This window comes from Atractosteus spatula, chromosome 14 (genome assembly GCF_055471065.1).
Source record: "Atractosteus spatula isolate fAtrSpa1 chromosome 14, fAtrSpa1.hap1, whole genome shotgun sequence".
Taxonomy (NCBI): domain Eukaryota; kingdom Metazoa; phylum Chordata; class Actinopteri; order Semionotiformes; family Lepisosteidae; genus Atractosteus; species Atractosteus spatula.
Window position 1 is genome coordinate 3,055,673 of NC_142719.1, and position 21,468 is coordinate 3,077,140.

The 21,468-nt window shown below is 44.8% G+C and overlaps 1 protein-coding gene and 1 long non-coding RNA gene across 2 annotated transcripts in view; one reads left to right on the forward strand and one right to left on the reverse strand.

Moving 5' to 3' along the window:
• Positions 1-227: 227 nt before the first annotated feature.
• On the reverse strand, positions 228-9,380 carry LOC148820394 (uncharacterized). Its single transcript, XR_016094098.1, has 3 exons — positions 9,341-9,380; positions 1,059-1,225; positions 228-257 (listed from the first exon to the last, which is right to left on the reverse strand). It is a non-coding gene; the product is annotated as an uncharacterized LOC148820394 (long non-coding RNA).
• An 11,302-nt stretch (positions 9,381-20,682) lies between these two features.
• The window catches only part of mfsd2ab (MFSD2 lysolipid transporter A, lysophospholipid b), a 29,540-nt gene continuing 28,754 nt past the window's right edge, over positions 20,683-21,468 (forward strand). The window contains exon 1 of the mRNA XM_088931805.1: positions 20,683-20,902. Coding sequence (XP_088787931.1) covers positions 20,813-20,902 — 90 coding nt within the window. The 5' untranslated portion in view covers positions 20,683-20,812. The remainder of the gene's footprint in view (positions 20,903-21,468) is intronic.

The following is a 21,468-nucleotide window of genomic DNA, read 5'->3' on the forward strand; positions in this document are numbered from 1 at the left end:
AGCACTGCAGGTCTGGAAAAGGGGAAGTTTCACAATCCTAACACTTGGGCTTTATTTAGCTGCTTTTGAAACTCTGTTTCCAGAAAATGTGGAACAGCTTGTTCCTTGGGGTAAAACACTCCATCATCTACCTTCTAATCTGATTTGTGTCTCATTGTCTATATGTATGTTGCCGAATGAAGTCTCCTGTAGCAGACCAGTGATGAATGTCTTTTCCACAGTCAGAAATATTCAGCCTTAGAGTCACTCTGCCGAATCTTTAAATGAAAAAAAAAAGAATTAGCAGGATAGGAGATTGAAAGTTCCTCACTGAAACATGCACCACCCGACTCACTGTAAGGGCAGCAGGGTAGAGGTCAGTCCCGGGCAAAGCTGGACAATCAGTTTTCAGACAGGGTTCAAACCCCACAGATAACAGTGGCAACCACATCAATTAATAATGACATTATCTTCCGAAAGTGCAGTTCTGACCAATGGTAGGTCCCAACAGTCAAACGATTGTCTAAACATCACCAGCCAGGGGGGTTTTAAGTGTTGATGATGGTGATATACAGTATACAGATGGATCCTGAAAGGGAAAGCTAGGTGTGAAAGGAGCAGGCAAATCAAAGGTTGATATGGTCGTGAATAACAAGCTCACCGCCGCCTGGTACAATTCTTTGCACTGTACAGGGAAGTTTGTGTCGTATTTCCAATCAAAGTAAAATTAGAAGCTGTTTTTCTTTAGTTTTATTTGAAGAGAGGGGGGGATGCATCGTAAGTTCCTCGTATTATTTTCCTGAAATAGCTCTCCTGCCTCCCCCGCGCTCTGCCCATACTCCACCATCACTGTTCCTCGGCCTCTCTCCCAGGAGGACCTGTGCAGCTGCTGCATCCCATCCCACCGGGTTCCCTTGACGCACGGTTATCGAGGTAACCGTGCTGTAAGGCGGCCGGCGGTGATCTTTTTTACCTTCTTTATGTCTTATTTATTTTTGGCCCTGGAATGAGCGTAGATGTCAAGAATCAGATGTGAAGACCAGCAGATGAAAACCGCACTTAAATTCAGCAGGAAGTACCTTCCAATCAAGGGCACCTCTCTTCTTCTAGCCGGCAGCCCACACCCGCGGATGGCCCAGCTGGGGAGTCACCGGCCTGCGTCTTTTATGAACCCTGATTCTGTCCATCGCTCCGTGGCTGCCTGTCGCCATGGTAACCCAGACAGGCCCGCACAGAGGCGCCAAGCCTGCAAGCAGAAAACCAGTCTCTCCCAGTCTGGTACCGCCAGGCTGTTTCTTTCGTTCATTTTATTTTTAAATCTGTGGGTGTCAGCTGTTTGTTTTTCGTTCCCCCGGGGAACTACCAAACCAGTTGTGAGGTTCTTCAAATTCTGATAAGATAAATAAATTAAAAGTAAAAAGAAAGTGTGAAGATGGAGGACGGGGGGTCTAAGCTCAGGAAGATGCACTATTCTTTGATGAGATGTCTTTCGACAAAAACTAACAGGGCAAAAAAAGGACATTCGAAAGACGTTGGAGCCTGTCCAGATCTTCGGACTGTGTAGAAGGGACAAATTTCCTGTAAGAGACTTTGAAAGCATCCTGTGGGATTTCAGTTCATAGTGGTTTCAGATCCGTGGGGGGGGGGGGGGGGGTCAGCAGGAGTCCAAGATAAACAGGCCCAGTGAAGTGTGGGGCTGCCCCACGAGCTGTGACAGGGTCCTGACTCCTGACATCACTGCCTCTCCCACCGCCAGGGCAGGGAAAGACCTCCAGACCTGCTGGAAGACATCACAGCTCCGGTACGCAGCCCAGGGAGCAGGAGTCCACTGTGGGAAAGGGAGGAGGGAGACGTGGGCTGGAGAGGGGCTGGGTCAGGTGGCGAAAAATGTTATTTTGTGCCTGGGACTCCCGTGTGCGATTCTTCGAAGGGCTGAATGGAAGAATGAACAGGGAGGGGGAGCGGAGGGGTGGCTCCTATCCAGTGACAGGCTTCGCTCTCTCCCCTCCTCAACTCCTGTGCCCCCTCTAATTCTATCCCACTGCTGTCTCTCAGCTGTTCAGACAACTGTCTGTGGGCACCGGGAGAACACGAGAGATCCCTGTCCAGGGAAACACAGGAACCCCTTTGCAAGAACAACTGACAAAACTGGTTAAAAAAATCTCTTGGGGGGGGGGGAGGCCGCACAAAGCAAAGGACTAGAGCCCCCCCCCCCCAGAGGCTGACCAGAGAATAGCCTGCTTGTTCACACACCAGCACAGAGCACAGGCGCAGGATTGAGCAGGGCAGCTTGTCCTGAGTCACTCTGCTGCACTGCAACGGTGTGGCGAAGACAAAAAAAGAAACTACTGTGGTTTCTTAGAGAAATAACCGTCCCTTTCAGAGAAACGTTAAAAGGTTCTGTTACAAGATTTCCTCTTTGAGTCAAGCCAAAAACCCTGCAGATCTCATTTGAAAAACAAAATGACATTAGCATAGAAAGGGTAGCGGAGTGACTTGGGAGTTCAGCGACAAGCTTTTAGGTTTTTGCTAATTTTCTTAAAGCATAAGAGTAGCGCCTCTTGATGCTGCCTTTTCAAACCTCTTATACTGCAAGTGAGATTTTCTACCTCACCGAATATTGTATCTGCACAGGTTTGCTTACTTAGAAATGGTCACAGTGTAGCTTTCCCAAGCCTCTCAGTACGAGCTTCTCAACACAGCACAAGACGAAACCAGCAGAGCCAGCCAGGGCCGAGTTACCCAGTGCCTTCAGAGGCCTTGTGCCTAGCTCCTCTGAAAACTAAAGGGCCTGTTTTTTTTATTTGCATGACAAAAACAGCAAGAAAGATTTCCTCCTGAATATATATTATATATAAAAAGCAAGGATAGACTCTCCAGAAGAGTAATGGCTACACTCGTAAGAAGTGCGGGAGGCAGGCTGCACTCTGGGCGGGACGCCAGTCCACCACAGGGCACACACACACACAGACACACGCTCTCTCTCGCGCCTCTTCGTGGGCTGCAGTGCCCCAGATGTGGCGTCCTGGCCTTCGCCCACGGTGGCAGGGAGAGGAAATCCTGGCCAAGGCCAGGTGGAGCGAATCAATCATGTTACACTGGGCTCCACTACCACGTAGAGTCATGTCCCTCAGTCTTATCTGGGATTTACAATATGCAATCACGTCCCCTTCTGTTGTCGTTTGATTTGTTTATCATATCAAAGTCAGGGAAGCGCCCATTCAAAAATACCGGTTCATTAAAAGTGTTGCGTTTTTTACACAGGCAATCTGTGGTGATGGGGGGCACCTTAGGCTGACAGTAAAACTTTAAAAATGTTGTTGTACCTTTTAAAGTCGTCTCCATAACAAACAACGACAGATTTCTCAATAGGATTTCTTTAAACAATAGCTGTGGCATTTATTTAGTTCGGCGCTGTGCTGGACAGGACCCGCCGAGAACCATGTTCTGACATACGCGGTCACGGTGCGCCCCCTGCTGGAGGCGATGACCCACGACAAAGTCTTTTTTTTCTTAAATCAGTTTAGCTCGACGGTGAAGACTTTGTCAGCTTACGTATTTTATTTCTAAACTCTTTTGTCAATAGGTGTTGCCGGCCTTTATAGCACTGAATGATTGGAAAGGGCCTATCCAGGTAGTGATTACGGAATCTCTTTCTTCCTCAATCCCATTCCAGCTCAACAAAGTCTTCTGGACTGTGTAGCACTTGACGGGGAGGACCAGGCTAATGCCTTAGTCAGGGGGAGTGGGATCGGTTTGATAGGCCACAGAGTGTAACACACATGAGTAACTCTAAAGGGATGCTCACAGTGGGGTAATAAGAGCTTGAATTCATTCTGCTCACAATTTAGCAGGATGTCTGAGGACTCTATGTAGCCTGCGAAAAGGAAATAAAGAGCTGATGAATACTGACGTATCCACTCTGTACAGCAAATGAGCCGCACCCTTATTAAAAGCAAGCGGCTTCACAGTTGCTAGTGCAGGAAAAGGAGGAGTCTGACTTCTTTTCATTGAAACAGGAGGGTTCAAAAAAGAACCTGGCAAATAACACAACCATTAAAACGTTAAAGTCATTTCTTTGGCTTAACATTACCCTCCACATGCGTCCTGTTTGCATATTTCTATCTGCGTGGATTTCTATGCCACTGACTCCAGTCATCTGACATCAATCTTCAACAGCTCCCGTTGAATCTCATCGACTCCCATTATGTCTTATCATTCTATTCCCCTCCCATCGTTTTCCATCAACACTCATCAACTCCCTTCGACTCTCATTCCAGTTGTATTCACTCTTCACTGCTCCACCAAAATGAAACTCAACATGGTCTGAAAGCAGAGCTCAACCAATATTTTTAGCACTTGGATTTTTCAGAAGGGCCCACTATGGTTTGCAAGGAGTTATTACCTAGAGGGGACATTAGAGGGGACATTCCCATATCCCCTCCCAACAAGAAATGCTGGGCCCCAGCACTGCTACCCCATAACTGGAGAAAGCTTAACTCATGGTAAGTTAAGGTAACATATTTTAGTAGGTTTTCTTAAACGTAAGACACTGATTCCGTAATGCATCTGTACGTCTGTAGCTCTGTAGATGTGCACGATGATGTAAATGTCCACACTGCTACTCTCAGGCTTTGCTGAAACTGCTGGAACAATGATCGATCCCCATCGAGCGGGAACCGGGACAATGCCTTTTAGACAGAAGCTCTTCAGATGACTGGAATCATCTCCCAGTCTCTCACAAATCCAGGGAATTACTGTAATCTCTCGTATTGAGCAGGGCGGTAGTTTCCTCAGCGAGGGAAGCTCTTGCAGCAGGAGTAGTTATTACACACAGACTTCTGGGGGACATTTCTCTCCACCGGTAATACACCTCACTGCACTAGGTGTCATTCACCTTACCTTGGCTAATGAAAAATATTTCACCTGTCACTTAGGTTATGCCATCAATAGATAATTAATAATTAGTTTATTGTTTTCAATGCAAGAATTCTTCAATATGAAGCACTGAAGGTTATAAAAAAACAGACAAAATTTATTGCAAAGGATATTGCACCGTGAATTCACATTTTGGCTTCATATGAGTGCACGATGAGTGTCATTTCAGTATATAAGGAGTGACTGACAAATACATATCTCAGTGGTGATCCGCTGCTCTCTGTTTGAATGGCTTTTATTAACCCTTCCTGTCTGTCATCTGTACCAGCCAAAGAGAGCTAAACCTGAAACCCATGACAGGTTTGACATCATAACCCCTCTCATTAGCACAGCCAACAGATGCTGCTCTGGTAATTCTCTTACCCTGTCGGATCTGTTGTGGGATCTGTTTAAAATGAACATGCAGTGATGCCATTAAACACCCCCATATCAAAGGACTGAGCCTTGTCTGTTTCCTGTTTCAAGCACTAGAAAGGTTCCACACTTTATCCGTCAAGTCTCATCCACTGCAGGGACATTTGCACAGTGCTGTAGCTGACAACAGTATGTCAGACAGGACACATACTTAAGATGTTCATTTCTCAACGCAGTGTTAGCGTCACAGCAGCAGAAAAGGAAGGTGAGAGACAGACAGGCTGATGTAGAATATTATAGATAGAAATACAGTCAGATAGTCATGAAGAATTGTCAGGGAGCATGATATGAGATTATACTTCAATCATTACTGATGTTTTTTTTAAGGGCTCACCAGAAACCTGCCTTGAGATCTTGAGAGTAAGGGGAAAGAAATATCCTGGCATGAAAGCCACTGTAAAGTTTCTCAGTGCAGGTTCCCTTCTTGAGATAAAAAGGAACCCTTTGTATCTAACCCTTGAGAGACAAAATAGAAAACAACAGGTAGAGTTGTTGCCATTCCCCATAGACAAAAAGTATTTTTATATATAGTAGCAAAGTACTTGATCTGCCACTGTGAGACACTTAAAGCTCAGTGGGTACTCAATACAGATGTTCAGTATCTTTTCCATTAGTATCTTCTTAGTCTGCAGTGCTGCTAGTATCCAGCAGGGGGTAGCAGGCTACAGTGTATTAGCTAATACACCACTGTCTCACCTATACTGTGTATACACAGTTGGCTACAGTACATACTAATCATGGTGTGTGTCATTGTGAACGTGTATTCTGATCAGTGTGCGGCATGAGAACACATCACTGAAATTCTATGTGACATGGCTGGGCTATTACTTCAGTTAGGTTGTAAAGCAATTCTTCTTGTTTAAAAGTTCAGTTGTAGTAACCACTGTGCAACAGGGACTAGTCTGCAGTAAGGGAGCTCTCTAGCCTGTATCACTGAAAGCTGGACTCCCGTCTTGGTCTGGCTTTAAGTATGATTGGGATTAAAGGTCTCCAGCAATAGTTAGCCACTTGCCACACATTCTCTTGGTTCAGGAATTGCAGAAAATCTGTAAAAGAAGCTGAGTCTGCGAAGCATCTGTGTACTGTGTCTGTCTGCCAGTTTTTTTTACAGTGTGATTAATTGCTAAATGCTGGGTAACTGCAGCCAAGCAAGCCACACCTAAGAATGTGTAAAAACAGTCAACTCTTTTCTAAGAACTCATTTCTAATGAACTCTCTCAAAACCAGAGAAGGTGGGCACAGTGACAGAGTAAATTAGGCGATAGGATTGGATATCCCCTGCTTCCATGCCTTGGCATTTCTTCTGATGGACTAATGTTTCAGAACTGAAAGAGGAGAGAATTTGCTCTCCTCTTCCTGCACAGTGATCCGGTGCTCAATGGCCAGCAGGCTGGACAGTGTCATTGCAGAGATCTAACTTCAGGTCTCCTAATGTTGTAAACCTTACTTCCCTGAGGCAGTTTGCTGAATTAAATTCCCATGGTTTCTCTATGTTTGTGTTACTCATTTTTCTGCCTGGAGCTCCAGTGTCCTGGGTCCAATTTGGGCCTCTGTCCATGCCAAGCCTACACCATTGCCCCACAGGGGGAGGGTAGTGGGGAGTAAGCAGCTCTCTGGAAATGGATGTATGAAGGGGTTAACATTCTTTAACATTTATTTACTCTGTCTTCCCGAAGTTTAGATTACTTTGCCATGTCTTTCGGTGCTTTGCCTTGCCGCCGTCTCTGCTTTACTGGAACTTACTGTGCTTTAATCATGGCAGACCACTGTAAGCCTCTATGATGTCTTTCCCAGGTAGCACATTGAATAGCAACAGTGAAGTGACATGTTTGTTAATGAATTGAGTTCCCCTTAAGTTTCAAACATGCCTTTGAAGATCGGGTTATGTTAGTCAGTGCCCACCGCAGATCCAGACACAGGCTGTGGCACGTCCTGTCTGAAAAGGTGCCATGTAGCAAACATACACAGTGTTTTTCCCACAGCCTTCTCCTAATTCCTCTCTGTGCCGAGATGATTCCTACTGTGTTCTGCCCTCGTGCTCCCTGCAAACCCATGTTGTTTACTGTGACTGGGCTGTGCTTTACCACACTTTTGCCGGCTCTTCATCACAGTAAAGATGTCTCAAACCTCCTGACCAGCTGTGTGGTTAATGAAACAGCCCACTGGCACTCTCTGCGGAAGGACTCACTGGGTTCACTTGCTCAGCCTTTTCAGAACTCTGCTGTGTCAATGTGCCGACTTTAGAAGTTATATTTGACACCCCCTGGACTGTCCTGACAGAGTCTCCAGCTGGTGCCTTTCACAAGCTCTGTGTGCATGCTAACGGCAGCATTCCTGGGAAAATAAGGATTCCAGATCCTCCAGCTGTGAGCAAATCAGGGAAAAGAGCTTCTCTCATCGGATAATAAAATGAAAATCAACAGAACCAAAGGTCCCTGATCAAAGTTTACTTTGCAGTCACTTAATGGAATCACAAACTGTGCGGAAAAAATACAGTGTACATTATTTGATAAGTGGGAAAGATATTCACAGCTTGAGTACCAGTAACGTACAATGAGACCTGAATAGACCTTTACTGAATAAATGTGTTAATGTACTGGAAGGTACACCCCAAGACCAGTGCGAGTCGCACACAAAACACACTGATAACCACATGAAAATAATTAGTAACTGGTTTCCAAGAAAGAACAATGACAAAAAAACAACAACAGACACAGATGTAAAACTACGTACAGAAGAAGGAGGTTATTAAACTAAATTAAGGGTTTCAAAGAAGAGAGAGGTGTGACCACACTGTCATAATACTGTACTTGCATCAATTTTCAATAACTGCTTAGTCCAATATAGGGTCATAGAGAGTCGGACTCTAAACCAGATTAAAATGAGATACTTCCTGTGTACCAGTCCATCACAGGTCACACACATTCACAAAGGTTAAAATATTGAGGTGCCAATTCTCCTTGACAGCCTGTGTTTGGATAGTAGGAGCAAACCAGAGAACCCAGGGAAAATCCAGAGACCATGCCATGATGTGTCTGAAGTTAAAATAATATACTATTTACACATATGAAATATACAATGTATATTTGCACTTTGTGTGTGTGTGGAACGGTGTCTCTTTAGAGTCTCTGCTTCTGTGTTTTCCTTTAAGACATGCAAATGAGGAGCTTGATCTGAAAACAGGCCACCTGGAGTTGAGAAACAGGGGATCTTGTGATAAAACAGGCTCAGTTTGTCCTTGGCTGCTCCTTCCAACACACACAAGGCTCCTGTTCCCAGCTGTCAGCTGACTGCTGACGAGATTTACTAGAGCCACCCCCTCTGCTATGGTCAAGTCCCAGACCTATTTTCCTAATCCTGCGCAGGGGAAGAACAGTGGAGACAGATTCCCAGTATTGTCACTACAAGTAGTTCTGTGCATTTACTCATTTAGTAAAGCAGAGAGGAGGACTGCAGGCCCTGCGCCTCTTACTGAGGGTTTGTGGGTTCAAGACCACAATGTGCTTTATCCCACTTGCTGTCCCTACTTCGGTGTGTCTTGTACTCTTGGCTGCCTGTAAAGCAGTTTGTACAGGACTTGTAACAATTCATATACAAAGCGCTGGGTCTGTCTGGGAAAAGAAACAAATATATCCCAGTTGCAAACGTAGGAGGAAAAGCAACAGTAATAGGAAAGCTCTGATTAAAAGCAGGAGAGTTCCCATACATCTTTGCGTGCACACCCAATGTTGTGACATACCCTCACATGGAACTGTGCACACAGTGTACTGTGGAATTTATTAGAAATACACAAAAAGGAGATTTGTGATATGAAACATTCTCTGTCTGTCTTAGATTTTGAATGGGGGATCGGGAAGGCTGGCTCGGAAGTTGTTCACCTTGTTGGGTCCCACCACTCCATCTGGGCCGGTCGAGACACAACATGGTGGAACAGACAGCTAAGGAGAAGAGTGAGGAGCCACAGCAGGTAAGACAAATACAAAACAGATGCATAGATTAACAGTCGGACCTGTTTTTCACTTAACAGCTGGCTCCATCCTGAGGACGCGTGATCCCTCCTCAGGCCCTCTGTGCAACGAATCATTTCAATCCAGTTGGCAGCGCGTTGATGGCCCATGGCGGAGAGTGGGCCCTGTGTCCACGGTGACCACAAGGCTGACAGGAACAGGGCCTGGTTGTCTTTGGAGAGGGCAACAGCTGGAAGACCGAAATGCAGCCGGCCGGCTTGCTGGGCTGAGGGAGGGCAGAGTACTATCAGCCTGCCACATCCACAGCCAGCCTGGACTCTGACTCTGTCAGCTGACGGCTCTGAATAAGGTGTTTACAAATATCTGCACGAGTGTGTGTGCTGGTGTGTGTGTGTGTGTGTGTGTGTGTGTGTGTGTGTGTGTGTGTGTGTGTGTTGGGGGGGAACTGCTGTGGAAACACAAACAGGGGTTCTGTGCAACCCAGAACACGACATAACCAACTAATAGTAAATCCAGGGTTGGTCACAGAAGACACAGAAAGCACAGGCCTGACAAAAAATGATGGTACTGAAGGGCGTTTTTCAGGAAAATCTTTGCAAAATGAGAAAGCATGCAAGTGGAGAAAGTAGTGAACTGCAGCCTTTCCAAGGAGGGTCCTGCTAGCAGTTCCAAACAGCAGACAAACACCAGGCTGTGTTACAATCACACAGACAAGACTAGACAAAGACTAAACACTATAACATGAACGCCAAGTCAAAAACCTTAAGCTCCACCCTGGCTCCTGTTGATGGACAGGGGAGTCTCCATTTAACCCAGGGGTGCCACGGGCTCTGTTACACTGACACAACATGGTGGAACAGACAGCTAAAGAGAAGGGTGAGGAGCCACAGCAGGTAAGACAAATACAAAACAGATGCATAGATTAACTTCCTGCTTTTCAATAATGCACACCATAGAAAGAGGAGGCAAACAGGTGAAGAGGCCATGTGATGATGGGGGGTCATCAGGCCTTCGTCAATGTTGAGGCAAAGTCTTCAGATGGAATATTATGTTTGTTATCTCACCTTCAATCTCACGGGTTTAAGTGGCTGTAAAAAGAAAGGAAGTATCCTGTGTTCCAAGTGTTTGACATTCACAATTGTTTAAGTCAATGAGTTGTGAATGTTTTATGCATTAGTAACTAAAGTAATATTAGTAATGACTAGTTGTAGAACTAGCAGTTGGAATAGAAGCAGCTGTGGATGTATCAGTAGGGACAGGGTAGTAATAGGAACAGAATCAGCAGTAGCTGTAGTAATAGGACCAGGATCAGCAGTAGCTGATAGGAATAACACTAGTAATAGGAATAGGATTGGCAGTATCAATCTGAATAGCAGTAGTAACAGGAATAGCAGTACCTGTAGGAATAACAGTAGTAAAAGAAATAATATCAGCAAAAGCTGTAGGAATAGCAGCTGTAATAGAAATAGTATCAGCTGTATCAATAGGAATAGTGGCAGAAGGACCAGCTCAAAGAAGTAGTTGTAACAGGAATACTAAATTATATAACTCAGACAGAAAACATACTTAAACTTATACTGTATATTATATAATATAATATAATTGTAATTATATCCAACAATATAGTGGAGCTACATTTAAAAGTTAATTGGAACAATGAACTATCCTTCCTATACATAGCAAGCCAACACTTAAGTCTATTTTTATCACCTTTTTCTCTTCACAAAAACTGTTTCAGACATTTCCATGCAAAGCCACTAGCTCAGAGGCACAGCGGAGTGTTCCTCCAGAGCAATCTGGGTGAGGCGCCTAGAAGCTGTGCCCCAGCCAGGGCTTGAACCCACATCTTTCAGCTTCAGACCCCGAGCCCTGACCACACGGCCATGCCACTACATGCCGCACTTACCCCTGCAAGATTAACTTACTTCCTTTCATTGTCCCAGAAGGGAAGTTTGCTTTGCAGGCAGGTAAAAGACATAACACGGTGCACAATACTTTTAACACAACATGAACCCATTAGCAAATAAGAGACGGAGATGTGGGATGTGTTAGACTCTGCAAAGAAAAACACACATGGTTCTGCTGGATCAAGTCGTGATTTCTTTATGCCATTTAAGAAAGGAAGACAGACAAAGTTAACAGGTTTAACCTCTCCCTTTCAAACAGAAGGCTTTTATTTCTAGAAAGAAACAGAATTTCCACCTACAATCTGAGTGCAGGATACAGGAATTACACCTCAATCTGAGAGACCTTGGTCGGCCAGGAATGCACAAAACAATTCTTAAAGACTCAACTGTTAACTCATAACAGGCATAAGTTCCCTCAGATGAGAAAGAAAAAATAAATATACAAGATTAAAGTAAAATATACAATAATTTTTCCAAATAAAGCAGGTTAATAATAATAAACCTGTTGAGGATTAAACAGTGAAGACCGTGTTGAGTAAGGTCTGGGAAATAAACACCCCTACCCTTCTCCTCAACAAGCCCTGGATCAAGGAGGCTCCTCTGAGAGCCCAGCAACCCCCCCTGCTGCCAGGAATAATGCTGAAAACGTGACAGCGGACAACATGCAGGATGAAATCACAACCACCCTCATCTGTCACCCTTGTCAGAACAGAGATGTAATCGTCTGAACCCAAACGACGCCTTTGCCGAGAAGATTATCCCTCAATCTGCGCATCGCGTCCGAACATGCCCAGGTACCCTGTCACTGCGCGGCCCAGGAACACTGGGCAACAGGCACTCCCTGCTCTTTCCCACAAAACCACCTGCCAAAAATGTGGATATCCAGGAGCTTATTGCGAAAGAGAGGCCCTCAGGATCTCGATCCATGGGAAACCGATTTACTGACACCAATCTTTGAAAAGATTGGGGCCTTTGAAAAGGTTTCATCATCGCCAGTGACCTGGGGATAAATAGCAAAATAAGTCAATGAATAATTGCACCAGAAACGTCAACCTGCGGTTTTCAGTGATGAACGAAACACGACATCTGTATCACAGAACACAAGCAAGCCCGTGTGGAGAAACGTGTGTCTCTTATTAGGCATTTGTTCGCTTGCACAGAACTAGAAGGGACAGCCAGGACCAGAGCTCCCCTGTCCTGGTCCTGGAGAGTCTGCGTGTCTGAAAGGTCAGTGTGTTCAAAGCCCTCCATGGCCCTGAAGAAGTCAGCCCAGCGATGAATAATAATAATAACAACAACAACAATTGCTTGCACTTATATAGCACTTTTCTGGACACTCTACTCAAAGTGCTTTACAGGTAATGGGGATCCCATCCACCACCACCAGTGTGCAGCCCCACCTGGATGATGCGACGGCAGCCATAGTGCGCCAGAACGCTCCCCACACACCAGCTCTCAGTGTGGAGGAGAGCAGAGTAATGAAGCCAGTTCAGAGATGGGGATTATTAGGAGGTCATGATTGGTAAGGGCCAATGGGAATTTGGCCAGGACGCCGGGGTTACACCCCTACTCTTTTTGAGAAACGCCCTGGGATTTTTAATGACTACAGAGAGTCAGGACCTCGGTTTTACGTCTCATCTGAAGGACGGCGCCTGTTTACAGTATAGTGTCCCCGTCACTATACTGGGGCATTTGGACCCACATGGACCACAGGGTGAGTGCCCCCTACTGGCCCCACTAACACCTCTTCCAGCAGCAACCTTAGTTTTTCCCAAGAGGTCTCCCATCCAGGTACTGACCAGGCTCACACCTGCTTAGCTTCAGCAAGTAGCCAGTTGTGAGTTGTAGAGTGATATAGCTGTATGTGTGGAGTTTGCATGTTCTCTCTGGGTTCATGTGGGTTTTTTCCAGGTAATCTAATTTCCTCTTGCAGTCAAAACATACTGATGGCCTCCTCTCATTTGTCATCCTCCTCTTATGTCTTATGAAAGTTTAAATTTCAGCTAAGCTCATAAAGACCTGAATTAGTTTATGAGTGGCTTAATTGGTTTAATTAAACAGCCTCCCAAAGCTTATGTTAAGTTCTTGTTAAGGTTATGTTCTTATGTTAAAAATCAGTCCATTCAAAAAATAAAACGTTAAATCAAAGAGAATTACAAAGAGATGAAAAGGAGAAATGTGTGTGTTTATTCATGTTGCCCTTATGATTATTATAGGCAATATGCGCCTAAAAAACTTAAGGAATTAATGTTACTCCTCTCTAAAGTTGTGGTGGTAAATAAGATCAGAAATGCAGGAAACGTCTCCCTGACACACAGCTCTTCTAAAAGTAAAGCACAGATTTTTTCACATATTTCAGTCTATTTAATCTGCCTCTTTGAAGTCAACTGAAAGTATTTATGTGGTTCTTGGTGGAGTCAAGCACAGTGAGGACAGTAATCTGTGGATTAATCAAGCATTGGTTTGTGAGAATGTCTCATTCCAGAGGCACAGCTTTGAGCCAAATCCCAGCAAGAGGACTAGGTGATAAATACACCTGATTTCTGGAATTTAGTGCCATTTATTTACAGTATTTGTGCACATCTTGGCTCCAGTCGTCTACAAAGATCCAGATAGTAATTGGCAGTCTAAAGATTTGCGCAGATGGGTTTTAAGGAGTGCCGTCATGAAACATTAACGTCTGCCTTTTAAAAACACTGATCTGGTGTGGTAACAGTGGATTGAAATGGAATTTTGCTTAAGGGATAGTAAACACAGGTATGGCAAAGCATGCACAGTGCTGAATCCTAATGTGTGAAACCACGACAAGGCAAAATGAAGGGTCAGGACACACACAGAAAACCACAGGGGTTGACTGTGAGAGCAACATGCAGTTTAACCTTGGTATGTTCCCATAACGATGGTCTAGATGTCAGTGGAGACAGAAGAACAATCGTTCGTATTCTCACCCGACGCGAGATGAGATGTCAAGCCCTTCTGTTCAATAACTTCCTGCAGCTTCCTGAGCTTCCTGATAGTGTTTTTTTAATCCACTACCTGTAAACCCCTGAATCTGTTCTAATTAACATACAGCATTAGCCAAGTCTGCTTTTACCTTCAGTGATGTAACAAAGGCACAAATTCCCACATGCACACCTCCTTTCTTTTTCCACACTGTGGAAATGGCCTGGTCTGCTATGTTTACAGTCCTCCGGAATCATGGGATATCATCACGAGCTGGTTACTTTAGATAGGCACTAGTCCTTCTTGTGCAACGTACCAGTCTCTATTATTTTTTTGTGGGGGAACTGCGTATTATCACTGTACTTTTGTCACCAGCTGCAGATCGGAATGGATGGGTCTCCTTTGTAAGGTATGTTAGGTAGAACACAGAAAATATATTCACATGATTCAGCTCAGTTTACATTCCACTCTCATTATCACAATGATCCAGTGAGAGTGTGTGCATAGAACTGAAAGAAAAAAAAGCTCTTCCTTTTACCTTTTTCGCATTATATCATGGTCCCCTGAAGCGATCACCATGTCAGTTTCAGATTTTTTATGAGTGTTGTTTGCAGAAAAATAAAATGAAGTCATTTGACACTTAACACATAACATGCAACACAGTTCACATGGAGATCGGGCTGCAGAGAGCAAGACTAGCTGAGATTCTTTGCCAGTATCCCCAAAGCCCAGTATAGGTGCAAGTCAAGCAGGCTTCTAAATGTAATGTAATCAGCATTGACATGTATATGATGATGCATAAAAAGAAATGTATGACTCTGTGCATGTATGATATGGGGAAAATTACGACTATCTTGGGGAGGAAGTTTTTTTACATCGTTTTGATGAGATGAGATGATCATTCATGATATACTCGAAAGATTTTGTTCCTCAGTAGTGAATTACTGAGAACACTGACTGGGAACAGGTGGCGAGATGATTTATCCCGTTGAATCTCTAGCCTGGTGAAAATAAAAAAGCGCTGAACGGAACCAATATACCCAGCAAATCAAGAGAATATCTTCCCTTGGGCCATGAGTTAGGTGGAAGGTGAACTAAATCGGCACACTGTGACTGCGTCCGAGATAACCAGCAATTATAAGACAGCACAGCCAGACAGTCTGTCAGTGATAGGCCATGATTTAAGACAGGGGCTCCAGTGCTGGCCTTGCAGACCCACATGCCTGCTGCTCTTTGCTCTAGCCATGCTCTCAGTTTCACAACTAACCCTTAATGGATTTAATAACAGGATTAATTTGAACTGCTTGACTGCTCTCAGCTCTTAAACTTGTTGTAGGTTGCGTTTTAACTTTTGCATTTTACAAGCAACAGTAAATTACAAGCTTCTGAGGAGAAAATCAAAACCTGCAAATGTTCCACGCAAGCAGCTTCTCATGTAAGGCTTCAGTTAAGTAATTGAGCTTGGCTGGAATAACATCTAGCAGGTACTCGGGGAAGACCACTTCTTCCACCTGGACGTGATGCTTTGCATCACCTTATCATCATGCTCCATCTATGTAATCATTTTCCCTCTGCCAGTTCCACCGCCTCAGAAGCTCCTGGTCACTATGACCCACACATCAGCAGTTCAACTGCAAGCCACACAACCACACTGGGGCTCAGTGTTCACTAGATAAGATAAGATCTTGCATTAGGAATTTGTCTTTTCGCATACCCCAGCTTGCTCTCCATGAGACACACACACATAGAGAAGCTTGGGGTCAGAGCGCAGGGTCAGCCATTTATATGGCACCCCTGGAGCAGTTGGGGTTAAGGGCCTTGCTCAGGGGCCCAACAGAGTAGGATTCCTCTGTCATTTGAACTGGCAACCTTCCAGCCACAGGCGTAGATCCTTAGCCACAGAGCCGCCGCTCTGCCTCCCTAATGCTCATCAACACAACAGAATGGCAAGGTGTGAGCAACACCTCACTTAGACAGCAATGGAGCCAGGTCCTCTTTAGTGATGGTTTTGCGTCAACCAGCCACAGGTACATCAATGAGTGTGGCACTGCGATACAACAGTGTCTCAAACCTGGTGCAAAGCAAGTTTCTCAGACTGGCAGTTTGAATTGTTACCAACAGTGGCCACAATAGCTTGTGACATTCAAGCGCACCCTCTGTTAATTAACCCTATTGGTGACAAATGTCAATCCGCATTTTGAATGTCTATTCCATAAAATGTTGGTTCTGCGACAAAACAGAAGTCAGTTTCCTGGTAACTTTTGTTATAGTTCTAAGTGATACGTTTGTTTTGAAGATAAGTAGATTTATCACGAAGCACACAGGAATATTTGATTTTCAAATTTGTTGTGGGAGCTCAAAGTGAAGAAATAAACTAGACAGCTGTAGCGAATGCAGGATGAAGACATTGTTAAAAGTGTTGTGAAGCAAAATACAGAAGTAGTGAAGGCTGTACTAGAGCAATGGAGCATTAGGAAGCACTCAGGAGAAACAAGGCAAGTCTTGAAGAAAGGAAAAATAAAAGTCATTATTTAACAGGAACTTTTATATTTTATAATAAGTAGCCGATGGCACATAGACCAGAATGCTCTTCTCAGGACACAATCTAATAGAATTAATATGATGTGATTTCTGGTTACGGAAAGAGAAAGTGGATTCAGTAATTTGCTTATGGGTGAACTGGGATTCTCGTAGCAAACAGACTTTTACCTCATCCAGTGCCAAGACTATCCTGAACGTTCATGAACCACAAAACTTTACAAACATTGATGGCAGGCAGTAAAAAGAACTGTTTATTTTTGTATCTCCAGTGGTCAGCCCCCCTTAACTCCCACCCCTGTGCAAACAGAAGAGGTAGGAAAACAAAATCCCTCCTTAAACAAATCCTTCAGCAAAGAATGCCACAAACATCTACACAATGCGCACACCCTGCGCAGCGCCCCGGACTCGCGGCCCCTGTGCCCTCCTGTCTATTGCGCCATCCCAAACGGTGTGGGCAAACCTCCCCCCTCTGGCACTGGGCTCTGGCTCATGAAGCCCAGGCAGGGCGCCCAGCTGACACTGGTCCAGCCGGGGGCTGGAGCGCCGTGGGCCGCGGCCAGCCTTCAGTCAGACGCCCCTCTGCCCCTGGTGCCTGAGGGGGCGGGTTCGAGCAGGCCGAGCGGGGTTGGAGAGCTCCCTCAGCACACCCCTGGCAGCTGAGAGAGCGAGCGCCCTGCTGGAGGGAGGCAGGGGACGCGGGGCGCGGAGCAGGGCCTCCGCCACGATCGCCCGAGCCTCTTCTGGCAGGAAAGCCTTCACTCTCCTCTTTAGTGAACGCGGGACATTTCCAGACCGTTCCAGCAGGGCATCACACGTGATTTTACTAGCTCTTGGCTGACGTGGAATGACTTGGAAACAGTAATTAAGTGCATTTGGTGTCAACCGCACTCTAAGCGCTGCAGGTGTTAGTGCTCACAGCAGTAGTATTTACATCCACGATCACCGCAGCTGCAGGCTATCCTGTCCAAAGCAGGTACAGAAGACATCAGTCCGACGTGAAAAAACAAATTGAGCCAGAAACCAAGATCTTGCAGCAGTCTGTTATGGTGCAGTTGACTAAGTTGGCTTTCATTTAGCACTACAGTATTAAATCCAGCGATTTGACCGCTAAACCACCCAGCACAGTGATGAACTATTTCCAGCTAAGGATTAGGTTGGGTAATAGCTTTTAGAGGTAATCCCATTTGCTCTGCAAATGAAATTTCACCAAAGGTATACAATCGCCCCCAAGATGAAAAATGTGAATGAGACACACCCGGCAGCCACAGCTGCATTGTATAATTGTTATAAAACGTATTCAATTGAGATATACTTAAAAGATAATGGACTCTAATTGGATAATACAATTAATTGGATTAATGACAACCATTAATGAGATAATTAATTCAGAATAAGAGTGTATGAGCCTTGTGCAATTAAATTGGTAGGAGGTTGTCACAGTAAACAGAATGAGAATGTAAAAATGAAGACTCTCTTATCCCAGTACTGATACACCTGGCACCCTGCCGCTTGGTTTCAGAGAGGCTACAGGGTATTAACTCTGCAGGTAGAATGAATGCAGATTGATAGCACCGTGGTTCCGCTGCTGTTGCGAGGAGTATTTAGCGATATTAAAAGCGGGCCCTGCTGTCGGTACGCTGGGCAGGTGTTCATTGCTGCGTGTGAAATACTCCTGAATGCGTGGAGACATAGGAAGATGCAGCGCAGGAGACTGGAGCAGGTAGAAGTAGCAGCGAAGAAGCAGACGCAGTTTAAACTTTCTCTTTTGAGTTACGTGCTTGGCTGAAACGGGGGTCCTCTCTCTCTCTCTGGTCAGGTAGAAGTGAAGACTCTAATTTACCGGTCGTGCTGATAGACGTGTTTGCATTTGAAAAAAAAAAATAGTGGTGTTAACTTTATTAAGTTCCACGCTGGGGTTGCGCAGTTTTGCCTGCGTGAAGTCCCCCCACTTAATGCACCCGGTGCTGCGATTTCTCAGTTTGCCGCTCGATGCGCAGTGTGCTTGCGCTCCCTTGTGTTATCAGGCGACTCTGCACTTCGGATGTAGATGACGTCGACCCTGTCCTGTAGGCAATATGCTATGCGCTCGGGGGGGATAAATGGCTATGAAGGCTAGAGATTCGGATGACCTGAAATCTGTTCACTATTGGCGCCGTTGTTGCGGACGTTTCCGTGGTGTAAGCCCCGCCAGCTGTGGGAACGAGCTTCCCGACGCGCGTCGCCAGCTGTGGGAACTTGACTTTGACAGCGCATCCACGCAGGGCTCGAGCCAGCCCGCGAGCAAACAGCCGCGACGTGGCCACGTGGCGGACCCTGAGACCTTGTCGCGCCGCGTGGAGTGTCTTTGAGCCGCCGCCGCCGCCGCCGCTCGGTCTCTCCGGCCCGAGGCAACGACTGTGCATTTATAAGAGCACAGTATCTCGACCACCCCCCCCCATCTCATTTAATCTCATTTAATCTAAAATGATTGCACGCATCTATTTCATTCACATGGGTGTCAAACGACGCATTAAATAACGTTTTTTTTTAATTGGTGTTTGTTAATCTGTTCATGAGGCGACAATTACCTCGCTGTTTTCCTCGAATCCCTATCCTGAACGACATTAAGCGGAGGATCCAGAACTCCTGGGAGTTTAACTGCAGAGACCGAAGCGCGAATATCAGATTTATTAAAGAGCGACGGTCTTCGCAAAATTCAAAGCGACGCCTCTTGTCAGGAAAAGTGAAGCGTATTTTTGAATATTAAGGACTGCAGAGGTCCCGGTCAACAGTATCAGACAATGTTGTTTTTTTTAGGGAAACTCAAATGAAAAACCCCAATGGTGGATTCGCAGTTTGTATGTTAGAATTGAAACGCCAAACTAAGCACATCCGTACTATTACTGTACCAGTCAGCTGTTGAAGTATTTATAACTGCATCCGAATGAAACTATATTCCTCGACCTCGGAGTGTCAGGCTACATTTAAAGTCAACCAGAACGCTTCCCCGACGTCACAAAATAAAGTGATTATCAAATAAATGACACTGCACTCGCAAAAGGCACTATATTATGAAAGGATGAAATTTTAATTTATTAAAAAAAAGTCGATTTTCATTTGCCTTGGCCCTAAAGGTTATTTTTCCCTCTGAATTAAGTTACCGCTAGTTCTTGAAATCAAGCAAGTACGAGCAGCTGTGTTGCCAGGGGGCATCAGAACCGTAGAAACAAGAGCGGATGCCAAAAAACACCTCATAATAATGTATTGCTTTTAAACAGCGCCTACTGACGTTGCAGACAAAGGTGACGAGAGCACAATCTCACACAATGGTGCCAATTAAAGTAAAATCATTTTAATCTAGCTGCTGCCAGCACGAAAACAGAGCGTGCCTTGGAATGGATGCAAATCGCACACCTGCTCCCACTGTTAATCTCGTTTTTAATTAGGTTTGGGAGTTTTAAAATAGTTTTAATTGAACGTTTTTTTTTAAAAAGTCGTTGTTGTTGAAATACGCATTCTATAAAGTAAATTATATGAAGTGCGTTGTAAAAGGACGCGCACGAAATATACATCACACATAGGCGCTGTACAGAAGAGGTGTTAGTAATTACATCAGGTGATTTATAGACAGTACTTTTCCACTCCCAGTGTATAATGAAATATGACTCTTTAGAAACAGTATAGTGCCTTTGTTGATAAAACAAACAGGCGTTAAAATCCCCGCTCCTAGCTTCAAAGCAAGGTGAATATGGTAGGAGCGACAGAAAGAGCATGTTGTTCGGTCTATACGGGATGTTTCAACTCTTCACTTAGACGGTTTTATTTCTGCGCATGAAGGTTATATGACATTAAATTAATGAATTTAATATCCCTTAAAATGTGCTAAATTATTGTGTTCTAGTCATAGGCGCAGACTTTATCTTTTGTCGTGTTTGCGCTTTAAAGGGTTAAATGTTAAAAAGGCGACTTGTGGGCGTGTCGACAGCAACAGCAATAGTATTACGACCACGGTGACAGAGTGAGTTCAATTCATAGTCTTAAAAGTCAGGACGCGCTCCAGGAGACAGACTGCTGTAACTGCTCTGATACATCGGCTCTGTCACCGAGAGCAGCTCATTCGGTTAACGACTCATAACCTAACCAATGGCTAAGGGAGAAGGTGTGGAACAGTATTCTTCTACGAATTTATTACAAAAACCGACAAGTCCAGACGGGATCAAATTAGCCGTTAAGGTAATTCTTATTTTATTATTGTTAAACTTCCTTCGGTGACTGAAGTGGAATGCAAATATTTTCGTAGCTGTGAAACACGCAGTGATCAGTGCTCTATGCCAGGTTTCCACAAGCCACAGGTTTTAGTCTTTTTGTTTTTGTTTTGTGGCACAAACGCACAGAAATACCGTATGGCAAACCTCCCCAGCTACAATCCTGGAGCAGGGAGTTCACGAACTGTGCGCGCCAGTTCCGAGTGATAAGGAGACTGAACCGCTTTGTCAAAAATGTGTTAATATCGGTAACACCCAGGTCTTCATCATCGAATATTCGCCTGTTGTTTCTTTAATTCTGTAACGTTTTTTTTTTAAAAAAAAATCCCTTGGAAGAAAATTGAATAATTTCCTCCGATCTGGACTTGAAACATGTGGCTCGGATGAAGTCAACCGGGGATTTACTGTAGTCTGCTCTTGCCAAGTTTGCACACAGTTTTAGGCGTCGGCATTGTGTTCAGAGCTTTTGACCTCTCGTCTCTGTAGCCAGAAAAATTAGATTGATGGTCAGGGTTTTCCCCCCGCGTGATTATT